Source organism: Amphiura filiformis, chromosome 13 (assembly GCF_039555335.1).
Source record: "Amphiura filiformis chromosome 13, Afil_fr2py, whole genome shotgun sequence".
NCBI lineage: Eukaryota > Metazoa > Echinodermata > Ophiuroidea > Amphilepidida > Amphiuridae > Amphiura > Amphiura filiformis.
The window spans coordinates 23,084,024-23,109,193 of NC_092640.1; the positions used below are offsets into that span (position 1 = coordinate 23,084,024).

At 37.4% G+C, this 25,170-nt stretch overlaps 1 protein-coding gene across 1 annotated transcript; it reads left to right on the forward strand.

Moving 5' to 3' along the window:
* The first annotated feature begins 8,214 nt into the window (after positions 1 to 8,214).
* LOC140167502 (uncharacterized) lies at positions 8,215 to 8,559 on the forward strand. Its single transcript, XM_072190808.1, has one exon. The coding sequence runs from the start codon at positions 8,215 to 8,217 to the stop codon at positions 8,557 to 8,559; it is 345 nt and encodes a 114-aa protein (XP_072046909.1).
* The last annotated feature ends 16,611 nt before the right edge of the window (positions 8,560 to 25,170 follow it).

The following is a 25,170-nucleotide window of genomic DNA, read 5'->3' on the forward strand; positions in this document are numbered from 1 at the left end:
GCTAATTTAATATACATTTTCCCATTTTTTAAAACAAAAATATTGGTAAAATATATGTATAAAGCATTTGGTTGAAAGAATAGCGTGATTTGACATTTTAAATTAGTGAAAATGTTTCATTACGTGTATACGAATGTAAGTTGTGAAAGTTTCGAACATCTCAAACTTATTTTAACTGAGTTTGAGCCGGACTACTGCTGATAGGGTGATGATGGCATACTTGGTATGCTATCTACTGCTGATAGGGTGTGGATGACATACTTGGTATGCTATCTACTGCTGATAGGGTGAGGATGACATACTTGGTATGCTATCTACTGCTGATAGGGTGTGGAAGACATACCCAGCAAACACAAAACGTTTTCGACATCATTCGCAAAAGGTTATAAAAGGTTGTCAGAAAACGTTTAAATGTCGGGTTATATAAAGGGTATATTAAGGGTATAAAACGTTTTCATAACATTAAAAATCATTTTCTAATAATCTACTGCTCAGCAAACAAAAAATGTTTTATAGAAAACGTTTAAACCTCGGGTTATATAAAGGGTATAAAAACGTTTTAATAACATTCCAAAAACATTTTTGAAAATTTGATACAAAACATTTTAAACAGAATGTTATTTTGGGGTTGAAAAAATATTTTGCGAAAAATGTTTGCCCAAAATATTGCAATAACGTTTTAAAAACGTTTTCATGACCTTTATATAACCCGACACTTAAATAATATTAAAACGTTTTGTAAAAAACATTTTAAGAACATTTCTGTGTTTGCTGGATGCAAATATTTTAACATAATGTTATTTAAGTGTTGATAAAATATTTGGCCAAAAATGTTTGCAAAAATAGTTTACAATGACATTTCGAAAACATTTTAAAAATATTGTTGTAGTGTGTTTTCATACAAAACGTTTTAAAACGATTTCATGACCTTTATATAACCCGACATTTTAATGTTATTAAAACGTTTTACCTAAACCAAAACCCAAAATATAACTTATTTAAAACGTTTTAAAAACGTTTTTGTGTTTGCTGGGTACTTGGTATGCTATCTACTGCTGATAGGGTGTGGATGACATACTTGGTATGCTATCTACTGCTGATAGGGTGTGGATGACATACTTGGTATGCTATCTACTGCTGATAGGGTGTGGATGACATACTTGGTATGCTATCTACTGCTGATAGGGTGTGGATGACATACTTGGTATGCTATCTACTGCTGATAGGGTGTGGAAGACATACTTGGTATGCTATCTACTGCTGATAGGGTGTGGATGACATACTTGGTATGTGCTATCTACTGCTGATAGGGTGAGGATGACATACTTGGTATGCTATCTACTGCTGATAGGGTGTGGAAGACATACTTGGTATGCTATCTACTGCTGATAGGGTGTGGATGACATACTTGGTATGCTATCTACTGCTGATAGGGTGTGGATGACATACTTGGTATGCTATCTACTACTGATAGGGTGTGGATGACATACTTGGTATGCTATCTACTGCTGATAGGGTGTGGATGACATACTTGGTATGCTATCTACTGCTGATAGGGTGTGGATGACATACTTGGTATGCTATCTACTGCTGATAGGGTGTGGATGACATACTTGGTATGCTATCTACTGCTGATAGGGTGTGGATTACATACTTGGTATGCTATCTACTGCTGATAGGGTGTGGATGACATACTTGGTATGCTATCTACTGCTGATAGGGTGTGGATGACATACTTGGTATGCTATCTACTGCTGATAGGGTGTGGATGACATACTTGGTATGATATCTACTGATGATAGGGTGTGGATGACATACTTGGTATGCTATCTACTGCTGATAGGGTGTGGATGACATACTTGGTATGCTATCTACTGCTGATAGGGTGTGGAAGACATACTTGGTATGCTATCTACTGCTGATAGGGTGTGGATGACATACTTGGTATGCTATCTACTGCTGATAGGGTGTGGAAGACATACTTGGTATGCTATCTACTGCTGATAGGGTGTGGATGACATACTTGGTATGCTATCTACTGCTGATAGGGTGTGGATGACATACTTGGTATGCTATCTACTACTGATAGGGTGTGAATTACATACTTGGTATGCTATCTACTGCTGATAGGGTGTGGATGACATACTTGGTATGCTATCTACTGCTGATAGGGTGTGGATGACATACTTGGTATGCTATCTACTGCTGATAGGGTGTGGATGACATACTTGGTATGATATCTACTGATGATAGGGTGTGGATGACATACTTGGTATGCTATCTACTGATGACGGAGAAAACGCATGCACTCCGTATTGGATTTCAAAATGGGCTATTCCAGAAAATAGACGCACATCCTTATAGAGGAGTTCGGATTTCCGAACTTTTTTCCCAGTCGTGATTGTTAGAAATCCAGACTTTTAAAGTGTCCAAAGGCGACAACATCCAGTAGAATATAGTTCGAAGTCGGAAATCTTTAATTTGAGGGCTCATTTTGGACATTTCCGCGATTTCATTTAATTGTATTTTCAAGCTTTCCAGTAACATTGGTAATTGGAATTCCAGTCGTTTTCAGAAAGCAAACTTGGAAATCCAGATATTTCTTTTATTGAAAAGTTACTCCTGTATAGGAGGTACGGTATCTACTTATTTTCTGGAATAGCCCACTCTTCTGAATTCTATTTAAAAGAATTCCGCCAACGTTATAAAAGTATTGAACTTGGCATAAAATTGTTTCTCGAAAACAAATATTTCTGGAAAATTATGCCAGCCTTTAAAAATATATCTATTCATGCCTATGTGTAGCGGGGTAGCACTGACAGAAAGGTAATCGGACTGACATTGGAAAATGAAAAGTAACGAAAATGAAATATAATAAACCACTAGTGGCAAATGGTGGTCATAGACCACAAACCTAGCTGGGGCATGTTGGTGTTTTAGAGTTATCTGACCCCTGCAAAATGTTCCAAAAATGTTCCCCTGGTCATGAGGTTTGGCGTCACCGAGTTTGAGTCCCATACTCCTTACAGACGCCCAGAAAATTAAATTCTAAGATTTGACCCAGATAACCTTTGACCTGATCCCTGCACAGCGTTCCAAAGTGTTCCCCTGGTCAGTAAGTTTCTTGTCACAAGAGTTTGAGCCCCGTATCCCTTACAGATGTCCAGAAAATGCATTTCGAAAATTTGACCTCTGCATGACCTTTGACCTGGCCCCTGTAAAATGTTCCCCTGATCATGAGATTTGTTGTCACTGATTTTGAGCCCCACACCCCTTACAGATGTTGAGATAAGGCAATTGTAAGATTTTACCCCTTAATGACCTTTGACCCCAATTCTGAGTGCAAGGTTTGGGCACTGGGTAAAGCCGATGCACATGTGTAAGTGACGTCATTTTACTATGTAATATGTGGCAGAAGAAGCATTTTGAAGGTATTTGGTTATATACCGAAAATGCCCCTTTAATGACCTTTGATCCCAATTCTGTTTGCACCCTATGGGCACTGGATATAGCCGATACATATGTGCAAGTTACGTAATTGTAGGGTGTAACATGTAGGAGGAGAAGCATTTTGAAGTTTGTTGCCAGAAGAAGAAGAAGAACTAGTGGCAAATGGTGGTCATAGACCACAAACCTAGCTGGGGCATGTTGGTGTTGTGGAAGTACATGTATCTGACCCCTACAAAATGTTCCAAAAATGCTCCCCTGGTCATGGGGTTTGTTTTCACCGAGTTTGAGTCCCGTACTCCTAACAGATGTCCAAAAATTCAATTCTAAGATTTGACCCCAGATGACCTTTGACCTGACCTATGCATGATGTCTATAATGTTCCCCTGGTCTTCAGGTTTGTTGTCACCATGTTTGAGCCCTGTACCTCTTACAGATATCCAGAAAATGAAATTCTACGATTTGACCTTTGACATGACCCTTGCACAGTGTTCCAAAATGTTCCCCAGGTCAGTAAGTTTGTTGTTGTGGAGTTTGAGCCCCGTACCCCTAACAGATGTCCAGAAAATGCATTTAGAAAAATTGACCTCTACATGACCTTTGACCTGACCCCTGCAAAATGTTCCCCTGGTCATGAGATTTGTTGTCACTGAGTTTGAGCCCTATACCCCTTGCAGATATCCAGAAAATGAAGTTATAAAGATTTGACCCCAGATAACCTTTGACCTGACCCCTGCAAAGTGTTCCAACATGTTCCCCTGATCATTAAGTTTGTTGTCACCAAGTTTGAGCCCCGTACCCCTTACAGATGTCCAGGAAATGCGTTTCTAAAATTTGACCTCTGCATGACCTTTGACCTGACCCCGCAAAATGTTCCCCTGGTCATGAGATTTATTGTATCGAGTTTGAGCCCCATACTCCTTACAGATGTCCAGATAATGCAATTGTAAGCTTTTACCCCCTTAATGACCTTTGACCCCAATTCTGTGTGCAAGGTATGGGCACTGGGTAAAGCCGATGCACATGTGTAAGTGACGTCATTGTGCTATGTAATATGTGGCAGAAGAAGCATTTTGAAGATATTTGGTTATATACCGAGAATGCCCCTTTAATGACCTTTGATCCCAATTCTGTTTGCACCATATGGGCACTGGATATAGGCGGTATATATGTGCAAGTTACGTAATTGTAGGGTGTAACATGTAGGAGAAGAAGCAATTTGAAGTTATTGCCAGAAAGAAGAAGAAAGATCCGATAGCAAAACAGTACCTAGCTCGGGGGTTGAAAACCCCCCCAGCTAGGTAAAAACAATAAAACATAACTATACAACGAAGAAAAGTGAAAATAAAGAACTGAGACAATATGCCATAAAATTCCAAATAGTCCGCATACCTTTTTTGATTTATCAACAATAATATTTGTAAACAATGTTCGTTGTATATCTGATCCATATATAGGGTGATTTAAAATAAACTGTACCCAAATTCAAAAATTCAAATAAAATACTTACCGACATTTAAATAATTTGTGTTTGTAAGCTTTAACAGGATTGCATGTTTCCTATTATTGGTGAAAAAATCAAGTCTTTACCTCAAATGGTTTTGTTTATAAAGTATATTTTCATAAAACACACAAATTTTGTTACTGCGGTAGAGAACACGGATAAACTCAGTTCCATGCGTTGGTCTAAAAATGCGATGATAAATTGAAAATGCGATATCTTCTGACTAAAACCATATTATCAAAATTCAAAATTTCTACTACAGAACACTTATCACTGCTTTCTATGATAGTTTTTTTGATATGTACAAGTTGGTTACAGTTCATTTTAAATCACCCTGTACAACGAACCTTGAAGTGGTGTATGGTCATGGTTGCACGGGGGGGGGCATGTGTCACTCAGTTGATATGAAAATTTAAATTTAAACTTGCCGAAAAACGGGTTTGTTTCCCGTTCCCTTGCCCGGTTTTGAATATCTAAATCATTATTTGGTCAATCTTCAGTCATGTCATGCATGTCATGTAGGCCTAATGACATTCGACAAAGGAGCATTATATAGGGTGCACAACTTATAAGTTCCCCTACATATTTTTTTTTTTTAATCGAAAACTATTTGACGAAATGCAAACCTGTAAATTGATATGGGTAGCCTTATTTGTTTTACACATGTGAACCAAATTTTAGCGTCACACGTCATTGCGTTCAGTCACAATGGTTCATTATGTAAAAAAAGGAGACCGTTTTAAACAGTGTTAAAAGTTGCATCTGAGTCCGACTCAATTCTCAAACAATACAGTATAGGCCAGGGATATTCATGTGTTTGTAAAAGAAAACGTAATCTTTGGTATTCTTCTTCTTCTTCTTAAAAAGCAAAGCAGATGTTTTATTCTTTTCTTTTTAATGATAAATGTCTGAGATGGAAGGGATATGTACTGCAGTGAGAATAGACCACATCCATGACATCGCCAGTAGTTCATCACATGTGAAAAGTCACATTTTAATAATGCCGCGTTTGCCCGAATTTCTTCGCGGTAGAGCAATAGGTTTGCTGGATGAAAATGTACCGGTGAAAGAAATTGCTCGTCGTATGGGCCAGCAAAATCTCCTGACATGAACCCTATTGAGCATCTTTTGGACCATGTTAAAAATGAGGTTGACCACCTTATCAATGAAAACACAACACTGCAAGAGCTAACCCGAGCAATCCAACATGTATGGAACAACATGGACCAGCAACGGGCCCGGAATATAATAAACAGCATGCGGCGACGTTGCAATGCACTTGTCAACAGTGCAGGAGGACACATCCCCTACTAAACATCTAGACATTAAGTTTTATTTCCATTACAAACACATGGACAGGCCTAACATACTGTATTGTTTGACAATTGACTCCTATGGACTCAGGTGCAACTTTTAAAACTCCCTCTTTTTTTACATAATGAACCATTGTGGCCAAACGCAATGATGTGTGACACTACAAATTGGCCCAGATTTGTAAAACAAATAAGGTTACTCATAACTTTTTACAATTTTACATTTCGTTCAATAATTTTCGATTTATTTCAAAAAGCATTAGGGGGAACTTATAAGTTGTGCACTGTATTATATTCTGATAGGGCGAGGATGAAATACTTGGTGTGCTACCTACTGCTGATGGGGTGTGGATGACATACCTGGTTTGCTATCTACTGCTATATAGGGTGTGGATGACATACCTGGTTTGCTATCTACTGCTATATAGGGTGTGGATGACATACCTGGTTTGCTAGCTACTGCTGATGAGGTGTGGATGACATACTTGGTATGCTATCTACTGCTGATGGGGTGTGGATGGCATACTTGGTTTGCTCTCTACTGCTGATGGGGTGTGGATGACATACTTGGTGTGCTACCTACTGCTGATGGGGTGTGGATGACATACCTGGTTTGCTATCTACTGCTATATAGGGTGTGGATGACATACCTGGTATGCTATCTACTGCTGATGTGGTGTGGATGACATACTTGGTATGCTATCTACTGCTGATGGGGTGTGGATGACAAACTTAATATGCTATCTACTGCTGATAGGGTGTGGATGACATACTTGGTATGCTATCTACTGCTGATAGGGTGTGGATGGCATACTTGGTTTGCTATCTACTGCTGATGGGGTGTGGATGACATACCTGGTATGCTATCTACTGCTGATGGGGTGTGGATGACATACCTGGTTTGCTATCTACTGCTGATGGGGTGTGGGTGACATACCTGGTATGCTATCTACTGCTGATGGGGTGTGTGTGGATGACATACTTGGTGTGCTACCTACTGCTGATAGGGTGTAGATTACATACCTGATTTGCTATCTACTGCTGATCGGGTGTGGGTGACACACCTGGTATGCTATCTACTGCTGATGGAGTGTGTGTGGATGACATACCTGGTATGCTATCTACTGCTGATAGGGTGTAGATGACATACTTGGTTTGCTATATAGGGTGGGGATGACATACTTGGTATGCTATCTACTGCTGATAGGGTGTGGATGACAAACTTAATATGCTATCTACTGCTGATAGGGTGTGGATGACATACTTGGTATGCTATCTACTGCTGATAGGGTGTGGATGACATACCTGGTATGCTATCTACTGCTGATGGGGTGTGGATGACATACTTGGTATGCTATCTACTGCTGATAGGGTGTGGATGACATACCTGGTATGCTATCTACTGCTGATGGGGTGTGGATGACATACTTGGTATGCTATCTACTGCTGATAGGGTGTGGATGGCATACTTGGTTTGTTACTGCTGTTACATTATGTTATCCGTCTGTTTCTGTTCGTATATCCAGCGAGTCTTTCCCCGTGAAACTTTGGGATCCATCATCTATTATGGTATGAATTCTATCTTTCACCAGCATAACTGATTGATGAACCTCGTATCAAATTTCGAGTCATAATAACAAATTTAAAATAAAAAAGTGAAAAGGAGTGTTAACCCTTTTTGGTTCCAAAAAATCATTTTCATGGCCACGGAACTTTGTCTGTTTTACTTAGAAGCCTTAAAAGGTCCCTAGACCTATTTAAAACCTTTAAGGTTATTTGTAGGGCTTTTAAAAGTTCTTTATAGTCATTTCTTAAGGTAGACCTACTGTATACGGGACAAAAAAGTGGCAAATTGCACCTTTTTAGTAGATGATTATTATGTGCTTCATTGACTACAGCAAAGCCTTTGATTGTGACAGCCATCCTCAATTGTGGAAAACAATGAGAAGAATGGCATTCCCTGGTCACATTATTGATCTTATTAGTCAACTATATGAGGACCAGGAATCTGCAGTCAGGACAAGTAATGGAAATACTGAATGGTTCAAGATTGGAAGAGGGCTGAGACAGGGCTGCATATTGTCACCAAACCTGTTTAACATTTATTCAGAGGACATCATGAGAGAAGCTTTGGACGGGTTTACTGGTGGAGTCAAATTTGGCGGTAGCAGTATCACAAATCTACCTAGAGAGGAACTGCTGGCCCTTTTGAAATGCATCAAGGAAGCCAATGAGGAGAAAGGCCTTCTGCTAAATGCCAAGAAGACTAAAGTAATGGTTATTGATAGAAATTGAACTGGAGAGGACTTTGTGATAGATGGTCAAAAGATCAAGGAGGTTAAACAATTTGAATACCTGGGTTCAATGATAGACAACAAAGGTGATAGCACATCTGAGATCAAAAGAAGATTAGCTTTGGCAAGGAGAACAACTCAGAGTATGTCAAAGATCTGGAAGAGTCGTGGTTTATCAATCAACCTCAAGGTACGGTTACTCCGTGCAACAGTCTTCTCAATCAGAAAGTCCATCATTGAGAGGAAATTGCGCTACTTTGGCCACAATGTAAGAAAGGATGGTGGAGTTGAAAAGCAGATTCTTCAGGGAGCTGTGGAAGGCCATCGTGGAAGGGGACGTCCATCAACATTTTGGACAAATGATGTGAAGAAGAGAGAGAGAGAGAGAGAGAGAGAGAGAGAGAGAGAGAGGGAGGGAGAGAGAGAGTAGATGACATACTTGGTGTGCTATTTATTGCTGACGGAGTGTAGGTGACATATACTTTCTACTATAGATGGGGTGTGGATGACATACTTGGTTTGCTATCTACTGCTGATGGGGTGTGGATGACATACTTGGTTTGCTATCTACTGCTGATGGATGTGGACGACATACTTGGTTTGCTATCTTCTGCTGATGGGGTGTGGATGACATAGGGTACTGGCCTACTTGGTATGCTATCTACTGCTGATAGGGTGTGGATGACATACTTGGTATGCTATATACTGCTGATAGGGTGTGGATGACATACTTAATAGGCACGGTGAAGTTGGCTCGAGATTGAAAATTAGACATTCGTTATTACGTTCAATATTACACTTTTAATCGTTTTTCTGTATCAATCAAGGGTACTGGAGTCATTTGAGACCCTTTTAGGACTTTCAAAAATGTTGACCCAAAAATTTCAAAATTTTTGAACTTCGTTATTTGGGCGAATTTTAACCTAAAAACCACTTTCATGTATCGGACAAGTGCTGTAGAGTATTTGACACAATTTTTAGACATTCAAAAATGTTAGCCAAAAATTTCAAAATTTTTGAACTTCGTTATTTGGGCGAATTTCGACCTAAAAACCACTTTGATGTATCGATTAAGTCTTCTGGAGTATTTTGACATTATTTTTGGACATTCAAAAGATTTAGCCAAAAATTTCAAAATTTTTGAACTTCGTTATTTGGGCGAATTTCGACCTAAAAACCACTTTGATGTATCGATTAAGTCTTTTTAGAGTATTTTGACTCCATTTTTGTACATTCAAAAATTGTAGCCAAAAATTTCAAAATTTTTGAACTTCGTTATTTGGGCGAATTTCAACAATAAATCCACTTTTATGTATCGGACAAGTGTTGTAGAGTATTTGACACAATTTTTAGACATTCAAAAATTTTGGCCAAAAATTTCAAAATTTTTGAACTTCGTTATTTGGGCGAATTTCGACCTAAAAACCACTTTGATGTATCGATTAAGTCTTTTTAGAGTATTTTGACACCATTTTTGGACATTCAAAAATTTTAGCCAAAAATTTCAAAATTTTTGAACTTCGTTATTTGGGCGAATTTCAACAATAAATCCACTTTTATGTATCGGACAAGTGTTGTAGAGTATTTTGACACCATTTTTAGACATTCATAAATTTAAGCCAAAAATTTCAAAATTTTTGAACTTCGTTATTTGGGCGAATTTTAACCTAAAAACCACTTTCATGTATAGGACAAGTGTTGTAGAGTATTTTGACACAATTTTTAGACATTCAAAAATTTTAGCCAAAAATTTCAAAATTTTTGAACTTCGTTATTTGGGCGAATTTCAACAATAAATCCACTTTTATGTATCGGACAAGTGTTGTAGAGTATTTGACACAATTTTTAGACATTCAAAAATTTTTGAACTTCGTTATTTGGGCGAATTTCGACCTAAAAACCACTTTGATGTATCGATTAAGTCTTTTTAGAGTATTTTGACATCTTTTCTGTTCCCCCACACATTGTAGCCACAAATTTCAAAATTTTTGAACTTCGTTATTTGGGCGAATTTCAACAATAAATCCACTTTTATGTATCGGACAAGTGTGGTAGAGTATTTTGACACCATTTTTAGACATTCATAAATTTAAGCCAAAAATTTCAAAATTTTTGAACTTCGTTATTTGGGCGAATTTTAACCTAAAAACCACTTTCATGTATAGGACAAGTGTTGTAGAGTATTTTGACACAATTTATAGACATGCAAAAATTTTAGCCAAAAATTTCAAAATTTTTGAACTTCGTTATTTGGGCGAATTTCAACAATAAATCCACTTTTATGTATCGGACAAGTGTTGTAGAGTATTTTAACACCATTTTTAGACATTCATTAATTTAAGCCAAAAATTTCAAAATCTTTGAACTTCGTTATTTGGGCGAATTTCGACCTAAAAACAAATTTGATGTATCGATTAAGTCTTCTAGAGTATTTTGACATAAAATTTTAGCCAAAAATTTTACATTTTTTGAACTTCATTATTTGGGCGAATTTCAACCTAAAAACCACTTTGATGTATCGATTAAGTCTTCTGGAGTATTTTGACACCATTTTTAGTCATTCAAAAATTTAGCCAAAAATTTCACAATTTTTAAACGTCGTTATTTGGGCGAATTTCAACCTAAAAAATCTTTTATGTATCGGAAAAGTGTTGTAGAGTATTTTCACACCATTGTTAGATATTCAAAAATTTTAGCCAAAATTGTCTATATTTTTGAACTTCGTTATTTGGGCGAATTTCGACCTAAAAACCACTTTGATGTCTTCTTGAGTATTTTGACACTATTTTTGGACATTCAAAAATTTAAGCCAAAAATTTCAGAATTGCATTTTTCGACATTCGACAAATTAGACATTCGTGATTTCTGAAAATTGTCATATAAAAACCACTTTTCTACATCGATCAAGTGACATGGAGTCATCTGACACCACTTTTGACATCAAAAATTTTTGACCCAAAAAATGCATTTTTAGACATTCGAGATTAGAAATTAGACATTCGTTATTTCGCAGAATTTAGATCTAAAATCACTTTTCTACGCAGGTGTCCTGGAGTAATTTGACACCATTTTTTTTTTTTTTTTAAATTTTTGACCCCAAAAAATACATTTTTAGACATTCGAGATTAGAAATTAGACATTCGTTATTTCGCAGAATTTAGATCTAAAAACCACTTTTCTCGTACGTCTCGTATAGGCCTAAAGCATTGTTATCTAAATGTTAATATATTGATGTTTTTTTTTTTTATTCACTAAATAACACTTCTTCAGATTGTTTGTTCTTGTCTTCTTCACCGATTCAGTCAATCATAAGAAATAAATACACCTGTTTGGAAAACGATCCATAAGAATTAAATATGCAAACCTATATTCTGAATAAAATAATTCTGCTCCAACAATTACCCCCCATTATAAACCATTTCCTAACAAATGGTAACCTGATGCAGTCAATCATAAGAAATAAAATCTGTTTCTATCTATTCTGAATAAAATAATTTTGCTCCAACAACCACCCCCACATGATCTACCATTTCCTAACAATAGTAACCGAAATGATGGTAACCTGAGCTTTATTCCTTTTTATTTGAAACCAATCATCTTACATCCCATGCAAACGATTTTACACCTCTCCCACTGCAATAAATATGCTTTACATTTCCAAATTTTTCCTTGCTGCTAATATTACATTATTGTTTTAAAGCTCCATCGGGCGCCCATTCCTTTTTTAAAAGATTTTTTTTAGTGCCTTAACAGTCTTTTTTCTCATTTGACTCTTCATAATACTTTATCACGGTTATGGTTTTTCACACCTGTCCTAACCCACTCAAGCCTCCACTGTTATTTAGATTTCTTTTATGTTCTGCTGCTTGATCAATGTTTGAATCAATGCAGCTTTTTATCCTTGCTTTTTATGATTAGAGCTGGTCTCCACTATATTGAGACATGGATTGAGAGCAGGTCGCTAATTTTATTGCTTGAAATAGAAAAGTTGCGTCTTTTCGAAACGTCGGGTTTTTTAAAACTTTGTTTATACATTTTACGTTATTCCCCATTGGATCTTGTGCCATATTTTCCCATTGCTAGTGTGACTTTCAGCGTCTAGTGGGAGCAGATGTGCGGTAGGCCTAGTAGATGCGGTATAATTTCTATCTGGTCAGAAATTATCCGAAACCTTGCTAGACATAAGCCATATTTGTACGGTACCGCACATCAATATCCTTCTCAACCGATGGATATTGGGGCGAGATCATGCACTAAACACAGGAGGGTAATTGTTCGCTTCACCCGAAGTAGCACCTAGTAGCAGCTTCTTCATGATGTGTAGGATACTGGACATTCGGAACACTTCTCCCCCAAGAGTTATCAAAATAGCAGCTACATGATCGCCGCCATGATCATACTGTTGAATGAGCTGTTCATTTATAGCTCGCGCCACTATATTTACACATTCCCCATGTGACCTCGGGGTCATTGCAAATGTACGATAATGTAAATGTTAGTTGGTACAAAATGTATTATAAACACGCAGATTGTTGTATCCTTTTGGCGCCATCCTTTGGTTCCCTGCTGGTCAGTTAATGGAACATATTTCCCTTTTTTTATTTGGATTAAAGAGCAATATAGCAACATGATGGAAATATGTGACTTCATTTGCATAATTGCAGTTCTAACAAACCTATGAAACCGTAGCCTTGGTGACGAAAAAGCGAGCATAAGCCAGCTGGGACCGAGACTGTAACAAGACTAGTGTAGCGTAGCCTGTGGTCTGTTTTGGGCACAGCCTGTGTTACTAGCTACGATTGTGTAAAAGCGCCCCCTATAATAATGACTCGAGAGGAAAAAAAATCACAAATCATTCGGACTTTGATTTCCTTAACAATGAGTTGTGATTGCTAGGGGACGTTTTACAGCCAAGAACCCTAAACCTGGCCACCTTTCTTACTCGTCAACAGAGGAAAGGCTTACACTTTAGCACCACATTTGAAGTTCTAATCACAACTTGCTTATATATTCACCAAAAAGTACGAATGTATAATCCGTGGTGTCAACACGAAAAGTAAATTTTCTAACTCAAAGTAGGGTAGTATCACCTTAAAGTGACTAAAAATAAGATACTGTCGATGAAAAATGTTTCCGCCCTCTATTCGTGTCGAACGAGCTCGACAACAGAGGGGGTACTTCTAGGAGTGCATGATTTCACTTAAAACTAAATGGAGAACAGCACGTTCTGAATGCTGATTGGTCACACCCACTTTACTCCCCCTTTGTGCTTGTTTTATACTCCAGTATTTGGCGACGAGCGATTAACACGTACTAATGAGCATGAATGTTTCTTTGTCCACCTGAAAGTACGATCAATCTCACTGGATCAAACTATATAGACTTTCACAAGTTCTTAGGATTGGAATAATATATTATGGAATAAGTTATCGAATTCCTATAAACTAACACAGTTCATTGAGCCATTCATGAGATTTCATGCATGTATGGTGTAAACCTACAATAAGTAAACAAAAATATGGTCTATAAAGATAGCAGTGTATAGAATAATAATCATATTCGACTTTTGCTGTGCTCGGGATGCTATATCTGAAATTACAGACTCACATTAACTACAATTTTGACATTTTCTTGATGTATCCGGACTATTTCAGAGACCCACCAGTTTGCCAAGTTCAATCTGAGGTAATTTTCGTAAAAAAATCACATGTTTATCGGCGCAGAGTCATCTAGGGCTGGTGTTTTTTAAACTCCATTAAAATGCCCAGGTGTGATTGAACTGTCATTAGACCATCATTACCCGGGGAAAATCCAAGCACCTAGCAACGATTGTTGCAAAGGGGGAAAGGATTCAAGTTTGATTACTTATGCAGCATTGGTTATTTTAGTGATTTGATTTCGAAAAGAGCCATTATAAAAGGTTCAACTGGGATTCGAGTTGACGAAATTGCCCTTAATATTTTGTGTCAAATTGGAGGGGATTGTTAATGTTTGTACTCGTGAATATTTCACATTGTAGAGGGTATGCAATACAACGACACTCATGACACTCAGTCATCTTCATATTAAAATAAAAATTTTCCTTCAGGAGGCCTCCATGGTGAATGTAATATGATAATACAATAAAACAGTATATATATATAGTATGAATGGTTCTGGAATCGATCATTGCACTTCACACCAGCAATTATGGTCAGGCATGGGCATCAAATTCAATTGAATTACAGACGGTCCCTGATGGCTTTTGACTAACACACGCGTCGCGTCACGTCACGTCACGTCACGTCGCGTCGCGTCACGTCACGTCACGTCACGTTGATATCTTCTTAGAAGTTACAAACAAGTCATACGGTTGAGATCCAATTTGACCTTGACCTCTATCAAGCTGGGGGGCATTGGGTAAATGCACCCGAGGTGGGCCACATAACACCCCGCCCAACGAACTGGGTACCGTTGGGTCCCTCAATTCTCTGTTTTCAACTCCTATTTTCCTATTTTATTTTTATTTGATAAAAACTTTCCCGGAAACTTTTTTCCCTTCGCCACTTAGTTTGTATTTCTTTTGCCAATTGAGAATGCTTGACAACCACCTGTATTTACTGCCTTTTTGACAACCCGATCCAATCACCCAAAACAAGCCAGAACTCAACATGACCCTTGTTTGCACCCCAATCAATGTTTCGCTTAGCACATACCATGAACATGCACTAGGAACTTCCATTGAAAAGACCCGATATGAATGCATGGGATACGCGTGGCTATTTTTAAACTGTGGAAAAAACCCCGGGCCGTATTCTCGCAAAGGGGCTAACACCCGTCCCAGGACACACCCCGGCCCCGCAGAAAAACCCGCAGACGCCACGAAAAATGAACAACACAACCGCGCAATAACATGACCCAGCCCACCCCACTTGACATGGCCAAAGAGCCTCCCAGGCCTAAGGTTGACCCGTCTTCAAGAATACGACCTCAGAGTTTTCAATGGAAAATTCCATACAGCTGTGTTTGTTTTACTTGGTCACGTTGTTGCACACGTGTTTTCCATGGCCTGCTCTATTGCATATGATACACACATGCTGATATCGACAGCGAACGAACTTGCACCCGCTGGGCCTGTTGAAATCAAAACAAATCTTTGCCGGGGGTCCACTCTTGCAGTAGATGGGGCACTTGGGGTTCTTTTTAGACGGTATTGGGAGCCTCCGTGAGGGTAATTTGTGGAGTTTCCTGGGCCTGATTGAGTGGGATTTTTGAACCCAGAGAACCCATTATAAATGGGGTCGGATTTGACATGAACATTACTGCAAGAGTGGACCCCCCGGCAAAGATTTGTTTTGATTTCAACAGGCCCAGCGGGTGCAAGTTCGTTCGCTCATGAAGATATCAACGTGACGTGACGTGACGCGACGTGACGCGACGTGACGTGACGTGACGTGACGTGACGTGACGCGACGCGTGTGTTAGTCAAAAGCCGTCCCTGATTGCATGGTGTGAATCCTGTGGTGCGAATCCGCATACATCAACACTTTTATAGTCGGCTTTGCTTGGTTACACAGCAGACCAGACTCGATAATACCAAACTTGCTTTCAAACAGAAGCAAGCTCAGTCACATTCCCCAGTATTGCTATGAATAGTATTGATCTGACCTGAATGAAGTGTGCCATCGATACATTAAAACTATCAAACTAAACACAGCACAAGAAATAAGCCCCCCCCCCTCTCAACATGTCGTCATAACAGTGTAAGGTTTCGTTTTGCACCAATAAAACTAACTTTAAAATAATTATAGGCCTATGACTGTTTACTAAGTGTTGTGTGAAAATGAAAGATGTCTGTGATTTCAGGGCTGAATGAGCTCAAATTGAAGACAAAAACTGCCCTTTTCAAAAGTCACAAAGTAGGCTTACTCTTGTCACAACAGTTGATTCATGGCTTGTTACTAATGGAAAACCATGTGGTTTGTTACTAATGGAAAACCATGTGGTTGAGTGCAATTTAAAATCCTCACCAAGTGAACATTTTACTCTTAATGTGTATCGATTCTTGATCATTCAGCCATGCAAATCCCCTTGTTGCAGAGTTCAGCACAGTGAGTTGTAAGATGGCCAGTCCAGTATCGAAGTTACGTAATGTTACTATGTCAACGGGATCACGCGCTAGAGTAATGAACCACGATCGAAATGATCACCACATAAAGTATATGGCACTCGAAGGCATACCAAAGTAGCGTGATCCGGTAACCAAGAGAATTACGTAACCACTTCGATGCTGAATACACCTTGCAGTTAACAAGCACAGGCCTACTTTGTGACTTTTGGAAAGGGCAGTTTTTAATAGACAGAACCAACATGGGTTCACGCCTCTTTTACTCGAAAACTCTCGGATTCTAACGTTAGCACAGTATTTGTTGTGGGAACTGAGAGTACACCAGACAGTATCGAATTACATTCTGAATACGAGGAATCATGTCCTTCTGATATCAAATAATTTTAGATTTTTTGAAATTCGTGATATAATACAAATTCTGTGACAAATTATTAAAATTTGATATTTAAAAAAAAATTGATATTTAACAGTCCCCGAAGTAACTTGAATCTACTGATGTGTACTTAAAGTGTATGTAGCTGGGATGAAAGGTCAACATTTTCAATCGATCGTCGGCTTTTCATCCCAGCTACGTACACTTTAATTACATATCATTAGATTTATAAAGTTGACTTCGAGGACTGTTAAATATCAAACATATCAATATTTAATACTTTGCCATAAAATGTGTATTATATCGCGCAAAATCACAATTATTTGATATCAGAAGGACATTCTTCGTATTCAGAATACATTTCGATATTGGCGATGATGTGCTCTCATATCCCACCAAAACTGCTATCCAAACGTTGTGACCAGAGCCCTTATGTTGACTCTGCCCAAAATGACCTCTCAATTACACTATTCAAAAGAATATTTCCAAATGAAAACTTTCTATGTTTCTTTATTAGTGGCTCTACATGTAGCAACTGAGATTATCGCTACATCGATTATTCATCGAATGCGTTCTCGTATAGATTCTGTATAATAATGTAGTGGCCGTGGACCGTGGTAGGGGCCTACTTGTATCTGAAGTGGACCAGTACAATACAGCGCGCTTTGTGCCATTTTGGCCCGATAATATGGTCCAGGACCATATGGGGAGCACCATGGTCCTGCACCACATGGTACAGGAGCATGTTTGACTTTTCAATTTAAGTACATGTACGAGGGGTATCAAAAGTTTTGACATCACCAAGAAGCGAAGGAGCTATATCGATGAAATTTTGTCAGCGCAATTACTGATCCTTCTCTACATTATGGTCCAAAAATGGTCTCATAAGTATGTTTACTTTTTTTACAGGTGGCGCTAGATGGGCAGTAGACGCATAACCTGTAAAATGGTGAAAATTGAGGCACGCAGCGTGATTAAGTTCCTGCATTTGAAGGGTTAGGCCTACAATGCTCAGAAAATCTATGATGAAATGAAAGCTATCTTAGGTGATGATTGCTCATCATTTGGCACTGTTGCTTTACAAAAAGGAATTTCCAAACTGGCCACATGTCCCTCACAGATGATGAGCATCACTTTCATGACACAGTGAAGATAGAAAGTGGAGGATCATCTGAAAAGATGCGCCTTTCTGTGAGTAAACATTGTAGGCCTAACCCTTCAAAGGACAGTAATTACACTGAAATTGTTAAGAACGCTGCAGTGGATCTTCACCATTTTGAACAGGTTATGCGCCTACTGCTGATCTAGAGCCACATGAAAAAAAAGTAAACATACTTATGAGACCATTTTTGGACCATAATGTATCAGAAGGATCGCCAGTAATTACACTGACAAAATTTCATCATATCGATATAGCTCCTTCGCTTCTGGGTGATGTCAAAAACTTTTGGATACCCCCTCGTACATCCTAACCAGGACAATATGCATGAGGTGTCACTGAAGTTGGAATTCAGCATCGAAGTGGTTACGTAATTCTCTTGGTTACCGGATCACGCTACTTTGGTATGCCTTCGAGTGCCATATACTTTATGTGGTGATCATTTCGATCGTGGTTCATTACTCTAGCGCGTGATCCCGTTGACATAGTAACATTACGTAACTTCGATACTGAATAGTAAATGAGTCAATCGATATCACTTCAACTGGGGATTTCTTTTTGTGCTTTATTCACGCATCATGTTTCTGGAGGCAGATTTGAACTAATGACATTTCGTGAAATCGCCCTATAGGCCGATATGCGCAATTTGAAAACGAACTTCAGTGACGGGTTTAGTGCCACAAATGTCACTTGAAAGTGATTAACATTCAGCATAAACATTCTACATAAAAGTATTAACAACTTCGTAGAATTCTGCGAATGGTATAGTGGAGTGGTAGTGAGCTTTGGCAAAATTGCGTTGATCATTTTATAGTGAAGGATTCAAATATCACAGATATAGGGCCTACTTTTGTAGGTCCTGTAGTTCTTGAGTTATGTTGTAAAGAGGGCTGAAACCACGTCACCTTTGTAAAACGTACACAAGTCATTAACAACAAAAAGTTTTCAAAATAGGCCTATATGATTTGTAGACTGAACTTTTGCAAACATCAAGGTGTTATTTTTCAATAATATATTGATTTAGATAATGAATATCGATCTTTTTTGTTGTTTTGACCAATAATACTTAAAAGGGCATTTCGTGATCCACAGCCTCACCCCACACCCCACCCCCAACACACACACACTTGTCTCAAAATAAGTCTTTTTTATACCACTGAAAACCAAACCTCTGGCTACATAATATTTATGTACAAAAGATTTGTTGCAGATTAATTCGTTTAGCAAAAATATCGTCAAATTTGAATTACACTCTGGTGTTCCAGAACGAAAATTAACTACAGTGGCATATGGAGCCGTGTGGTAATACATAATAATCATGCATAACTCGCAAACGCAAAATCGGAATCAACTCAAATTTGGGGAATAACCCTTTTTCGTGGATATCTGTTGAAAATGTCATAAAAGGATCACGAAATACTCCTTTAAATTTAATATGAAAATTGAAGGAAAAAATGAACTGATCCCAGAAAGTGAGGAGGGAGGTGAATAAGGGAAACAACCGAAAATGTATTGACTAATTTTAGACATTTTCAGTGATTTTTGTTCTGAAACTGGGGCCAAAAAAAGGAAAAAAGAAAAAGAGAAAAGCCCAGGTTTCACTTCCCTGCAACCCTGGAAACAATTGTTTTGCCTCCATGTACCTTCACCCTGTTAGTGATGAAAACACAACTTGACTTAAGTTTTATCATAGGCTTAGGAACCGGGGGCTTGGAGAGCTCAGCCCCTCAATAATTTTTCAGGCCCCTCCTCAATAATCCTTGGTGCTTCGCCAATTTTTTTTTTCAATTTTCATTTTTCCCCCAATTTTCAAATTGTTCTTCATTGCTACGAATTTTAAAAAAAGAAGACAATTGTCATTTTGTACTAGGGTGCTTACTAAGCACCCTAGTACAAAATGACAATTGTCTTCTTTTTAGTTCAATATCTTCTTGTACAGGGGCTAAAGTTACCGTGACAAAATGCACCGATTCAATCGCGTCTTGTCTCAAATTACTCCTGTTGACAAACAAGATAGCATAATAGAGAAATGCGTAGCCTCGGAATCGGATGAAATCATGGGTCAAATGTTAGCCTAAAAAATGTTATGTCTCAAAGCCCACGGCAGTTTAAAAAACGAATGCGGAATGAGTTGTTGTTTTTTGTTATAACTAAATTTTGAATTAAGATGTCATTTTCGAGTGTGCAAAAGTACTCGGCATAAAATTGTGGTTGACTTACACAATTGAAGTACAAATATCAATTGTTTTAAACCTAAACAATGCGAGTATCGAATCAAATAATATTTCTTCCAAATTTGTCACAGAATTTCATGATTTTAAGGCAAAAAAATTATAAAAGAAAGAAATCGGATCATGAATTTCGACCTCTGTGTATGCAAGTTTTGACATAACTCCTGAACTAAGCACCGTAGAAAAATAGTACAATTGACTTTTTATTCCCTGTGATAAGAAAGGCAATTTAAAATATATACAGTATTACAACATGATGGGGCTATTAATTTTTTGGCCACACTGTAACCTTCGACCTCTCGTGGAAACCACAGGGGGCAATAGAAAGAATAGAACCAATAAAATTTTGACCATTTCCGCTTCAAGGATGCCAAAAAACATTGGTTCCACTAATGTAGCAAAATAAAATCCCAAACCCATAGCGCCATGTACTACTAAGAGATCACTGTACTCATTGCGAACATTGGGGAAAATTGCACTAAACATGGCAGCGGAAGCGGGTGAGGGGGGTTGAGGGATACGCGTCTCCACTATAGATTTAAGACTCATTGTACCGTAATGGTTTTTATTTTTCCCCATGTGCATGACTTTTCATGGGAGGTGGAAATATCAAAAACTTTCGTTTTTGCCTGTTTAATTTGTCATAACTCAAAAATTGCAATCAATGTAAATGTAAATATGACCATGATGACAAGTGGATTCCTTGAGGATAAATGTACACCGTACTAAAATCCAACTTTAATATAAACTTCTTTCACTTGCATTGGATTCTTAGAACAAAAGATATGATTCAGATTCAGCAAACAACAGTGGCATGTAGCGCCAGGGGCATAAGGGGAACGTGCCCTGTGCGCCACCACCTTGACCAAGAAATCATAAACCCAATCATTAAAAGAAAAAAAAATATATGAAAAGATGTTTTTAACAGATTCCGCTGGAGGTATTAATTATTTTCATCGTAGGCCCTAAATGCTGTCTTCAGAAGATAGCAAGCAAAAAACATAAAAAAATTCTAATGTTCCAAATAAACATTGCCTAACACGCGTTGTAGATGATGACTCGGTACGGTAAAACTGCATTGACCGGGCTGCGCCCTTAGAAAAAAAATCGGCATTTAGGCCAAATGAAAACCTATAAAGAAATGTTAGAATGACGAAGCTGACCAAAATTTAAAACCGCACTTATATAGCAGAGATTATCAGGAACAAGAAGGACAAAAATAAGAAACAAAACAAAAACAAAAACAATACAAATAATAATAATGATTCAGTGCGCAAGAAATCATAAACCCGCCGTAATTGCTATCTTCAGTAGAAAGTCAAAATAATAATCATAAAAAATAAAATCATTAAACATAAAGAAAAAAAGATGTTTTTAACAGATTCCGCTGGAGGTATTAATTATTTTCTTCGTAGGCCCTAAATGCTGTCTTCAGAAGATAGCAAGCAAAAAACATAAAACAATATTAATATTCCAGAAAACATTGGCTAACATGCGTTGTAGATGATGGTTCTGCGCGCTTAGAAAAAAAAATCGGCATTATATGCAAAGCTATAAAGAAATGTTAGAATGACGAAGCTGACCAAAATTTAAAACGGCACTTATAAAGCAGAGATTATCAGGAACATGAAGGAAAATAATAAGAAACAAAAAAACAACAACAAAAACAACAAAAAAACAAGAAATAATAATAATTCAGTGCGCAAGAAATCATAAACCCGTCGTAATTGCTATCTTCAGTAGATAGTCAAAATAATAATCATTAAACAAAGTCATTAAATATAAAGATTTTTTTTAGTTTTTATGAACAGATAGTTTTAACAGATTCTGCTGGAGGTATTACTCAATTTCTTCATAGGCTCTAAATGCTGTCTTCAGAAGATAGTAAGCAAAAAACATTTAAAAAATAATGTTCCAAATAAACATTGCCTAACATGCGTTGTAGGCCTATATGATGATTCAGTACGGCGCGAAACGGCAAAACTGCATTGACCGGGGCTGCGCCCTAAAAAAAAATCGGCATTAGGCCAAATGCAAAGCTATAAGAAATGTTAGAATGACGAAGCTGACCAAATTTTAAACCGGCACTTATATAGCAGAGATTATCAGGAACAAGAAGGAAAAATAAGAAACAAAACAAAAAATAATAATGATTCAGTGCGCAAGAAATCATAAACCCGCCGTAAATGCTATCTTCAGTAAAGAAATAATAACTTTAAAAATCATTAAACATAAATTTAAAATATTATATGAAAAGATGTTTTTAACAGATTCCGCTGGAGGTATTAATTATTATCTTCATAGGCCATAAATGCTGTCTTCAGAAGATAGCAAGCAAAAAACATTAAAAAAATAATAATGTTCCAAAAAACATTGCCTAACATGCGTTGTAGATGATGATTCAGTACGGCGAGAAACGGCAAAACTGCATTGACCGGGCTACGCGCTTAGAAAAAAAAATCAGCATTAGGCCGAATGCAAAGCTATAAAGAAATGTTAGAATTACGAAGCTGACCAAAATTTAAAACGGCACTTATATAGCAGAGATTATCAGGCACATCAAGGGAAAAAAAAGAAACAAAACAAAAAAATAAACAAATAAACAAAATAATAGTGATTCAGTGCGCAAGAAATAATAAACCCGGCGTAAAAGGGACAAAAAAGAGGTAAAAACAGAGAAACATACAGATGCGGAAAGAGGTGAGTCTGTAATATAGACTTTTCCGTATAATCCACTTGCCCATTTTGCATACTCTGGCTATTACATTTAAGCATAAAACTCTGATTTATATTGATTTGTGTGCAACTGATAGATTTTCACATCTGTATCTGATCTTTTCAGTCACCGCACTCCCTCTGTTTGTTAGCTTCCCAAGTGGACTACTGACTTTGCCTTGCGGTTAAGATTTTTTAACACGGGACTCTATGGAGAGTTAGGCCAATTTCTGGCCTAACTAAAATTGGCCATGATGTAATGCATCTTTAAATGGATCTGCCTTGGTCGCCCAAATCTCGCTATGGTTTAAATCTTCCGGGCCCGCGACATTACCATTAACTACACCGTACACAACTATCTGTGGTATTTGCGGCGCTTTTGTGTTGACGCGAAAGTTAATCTCTCATCAAACATCTAGCGCGTCTTGTACTATACCATGCTTAGTACTTGAAGACCTGAGCGCAAGAAGACCGTAAGTCCACTTGGCCCCTCAACATGTATACACTAAAGTTACGTATAGTTTCTTAGGGTTTTATGTTTAATACATGTTCAAGGGTGAAAACCTCATGAAAGATTGTGAAAGATTAGTTTTGGCCCATGAACATGTATAAAACATTACCAAACTATACGAAACATACGCAACTTTACTACTTTAGTGTATACATGTTGAGGGGCCAAGTGGACTTACGGTCTTCTTGCGCTCAGGTCTTCACTTGTGGTTAATGGACTGATAAACAAGTATGCTTGACAGTGTGTTTTTAGAGAGCAAAGTCTCGGGGTAAAGTTCTGCTTAAAATTCAAAGTCCATAGTCGGATTTTCGGGGTTCGCTATCAATAAACTGGTAGATTCCAAAATCAGAATTGTTCAGTATTAAAGTGAGCCATTATAATTATGCAAGATAATGTTGCACTCAATTGCGTTTATTGTCACTAAGGCAAAAAAAAAAAAAAAAAAGGTTTGTCTCAAAGCTCGCGCGCATTTGTAAAATCACGCGATTTGACAAAAAAGAAATGCGGATTTTGTTTAAAAAAAAAAAAAAGATTTTATTTTTTTCCAGAAAAATTGGGCGAAAATCAGACGTTTTTTCTCAAAATACCATTAAAAAAAAGTCGGAATAAAAAAAAAAATCGCATTTCGCATTTGTTTTCAAACCTCTCGTGAGCTTTGAGACAAACCTTTTTTGGCCTAATCATCTGATATTTTTAACTCTTTATGACCATTTTACTATTGAATACTTTAATTTTAATAAACATCAGTATAATTTTGAGTTCAACGAAATGGGTTCATCATGACTAATAATAACATATTTTTAATAAAATTCGACTATGGCATAGTCTAGTCTGTAATATCGCTTTAAACTTTCTGATGTGGATTGATGTATTAGAAAGAAAAAATTCGCCGCTACATGATAAAGTGAAAATGTAGAGAAAATAATGTAAATCATTACTTCTAGAGTAGAAAGATGCAATGAATCGGGTTGAGATTCTAAATGCTATATTCAGTATTTATGGCGGAAAAAAATCCTATTTAAACCGCGCCCAGCTGCGGTGCGTGAATTAAAAATTCGGCATTCGGCCTAATGCCGTTATTAAAAAAAAAAAAAAAGGGGGAGGGGAGGAGAAGAAATGCTAGAATGCCGAAGCAGACCAACATTTAAAACAACACCTGTATAGCAGAAATTATCAGGAACACGAAGGAAAAAATAAGAACTAAAACAAAAAACAAAACAAAAAATAATAACGATTCAGTGCGCAAGAAATCATCAACCCGCCGTAATTGCTATCTTCAGTATAGGTAGTCAAAATAATAATCATTAAAAAAAATCATTAAACATAAAAAAACAAAAATTATATGAAAAGATGTTTTTAACAGATTCCGCTGGAGGTATTAATTATTTTCTTCATAGGCCCTAAATGCTGTTTTCAGAAGATAGCAAGCAAAAAATACAGGGTGTTCCAGAATTATTTATACCGGGAAAGTTTAATTTTTCTAGGTATGAAGAGCATTACTATTGGTATCATTGTT

What these genes read in the sequence shown, in the direction of transcription:
- LOC140167502 (XM_072190808.1), top strand. Translation starts at nt 8,215, where the DNA reads ATGGCATTCCCTGGTCACATTATTGATCTTATTAGTCAACTATATGAG.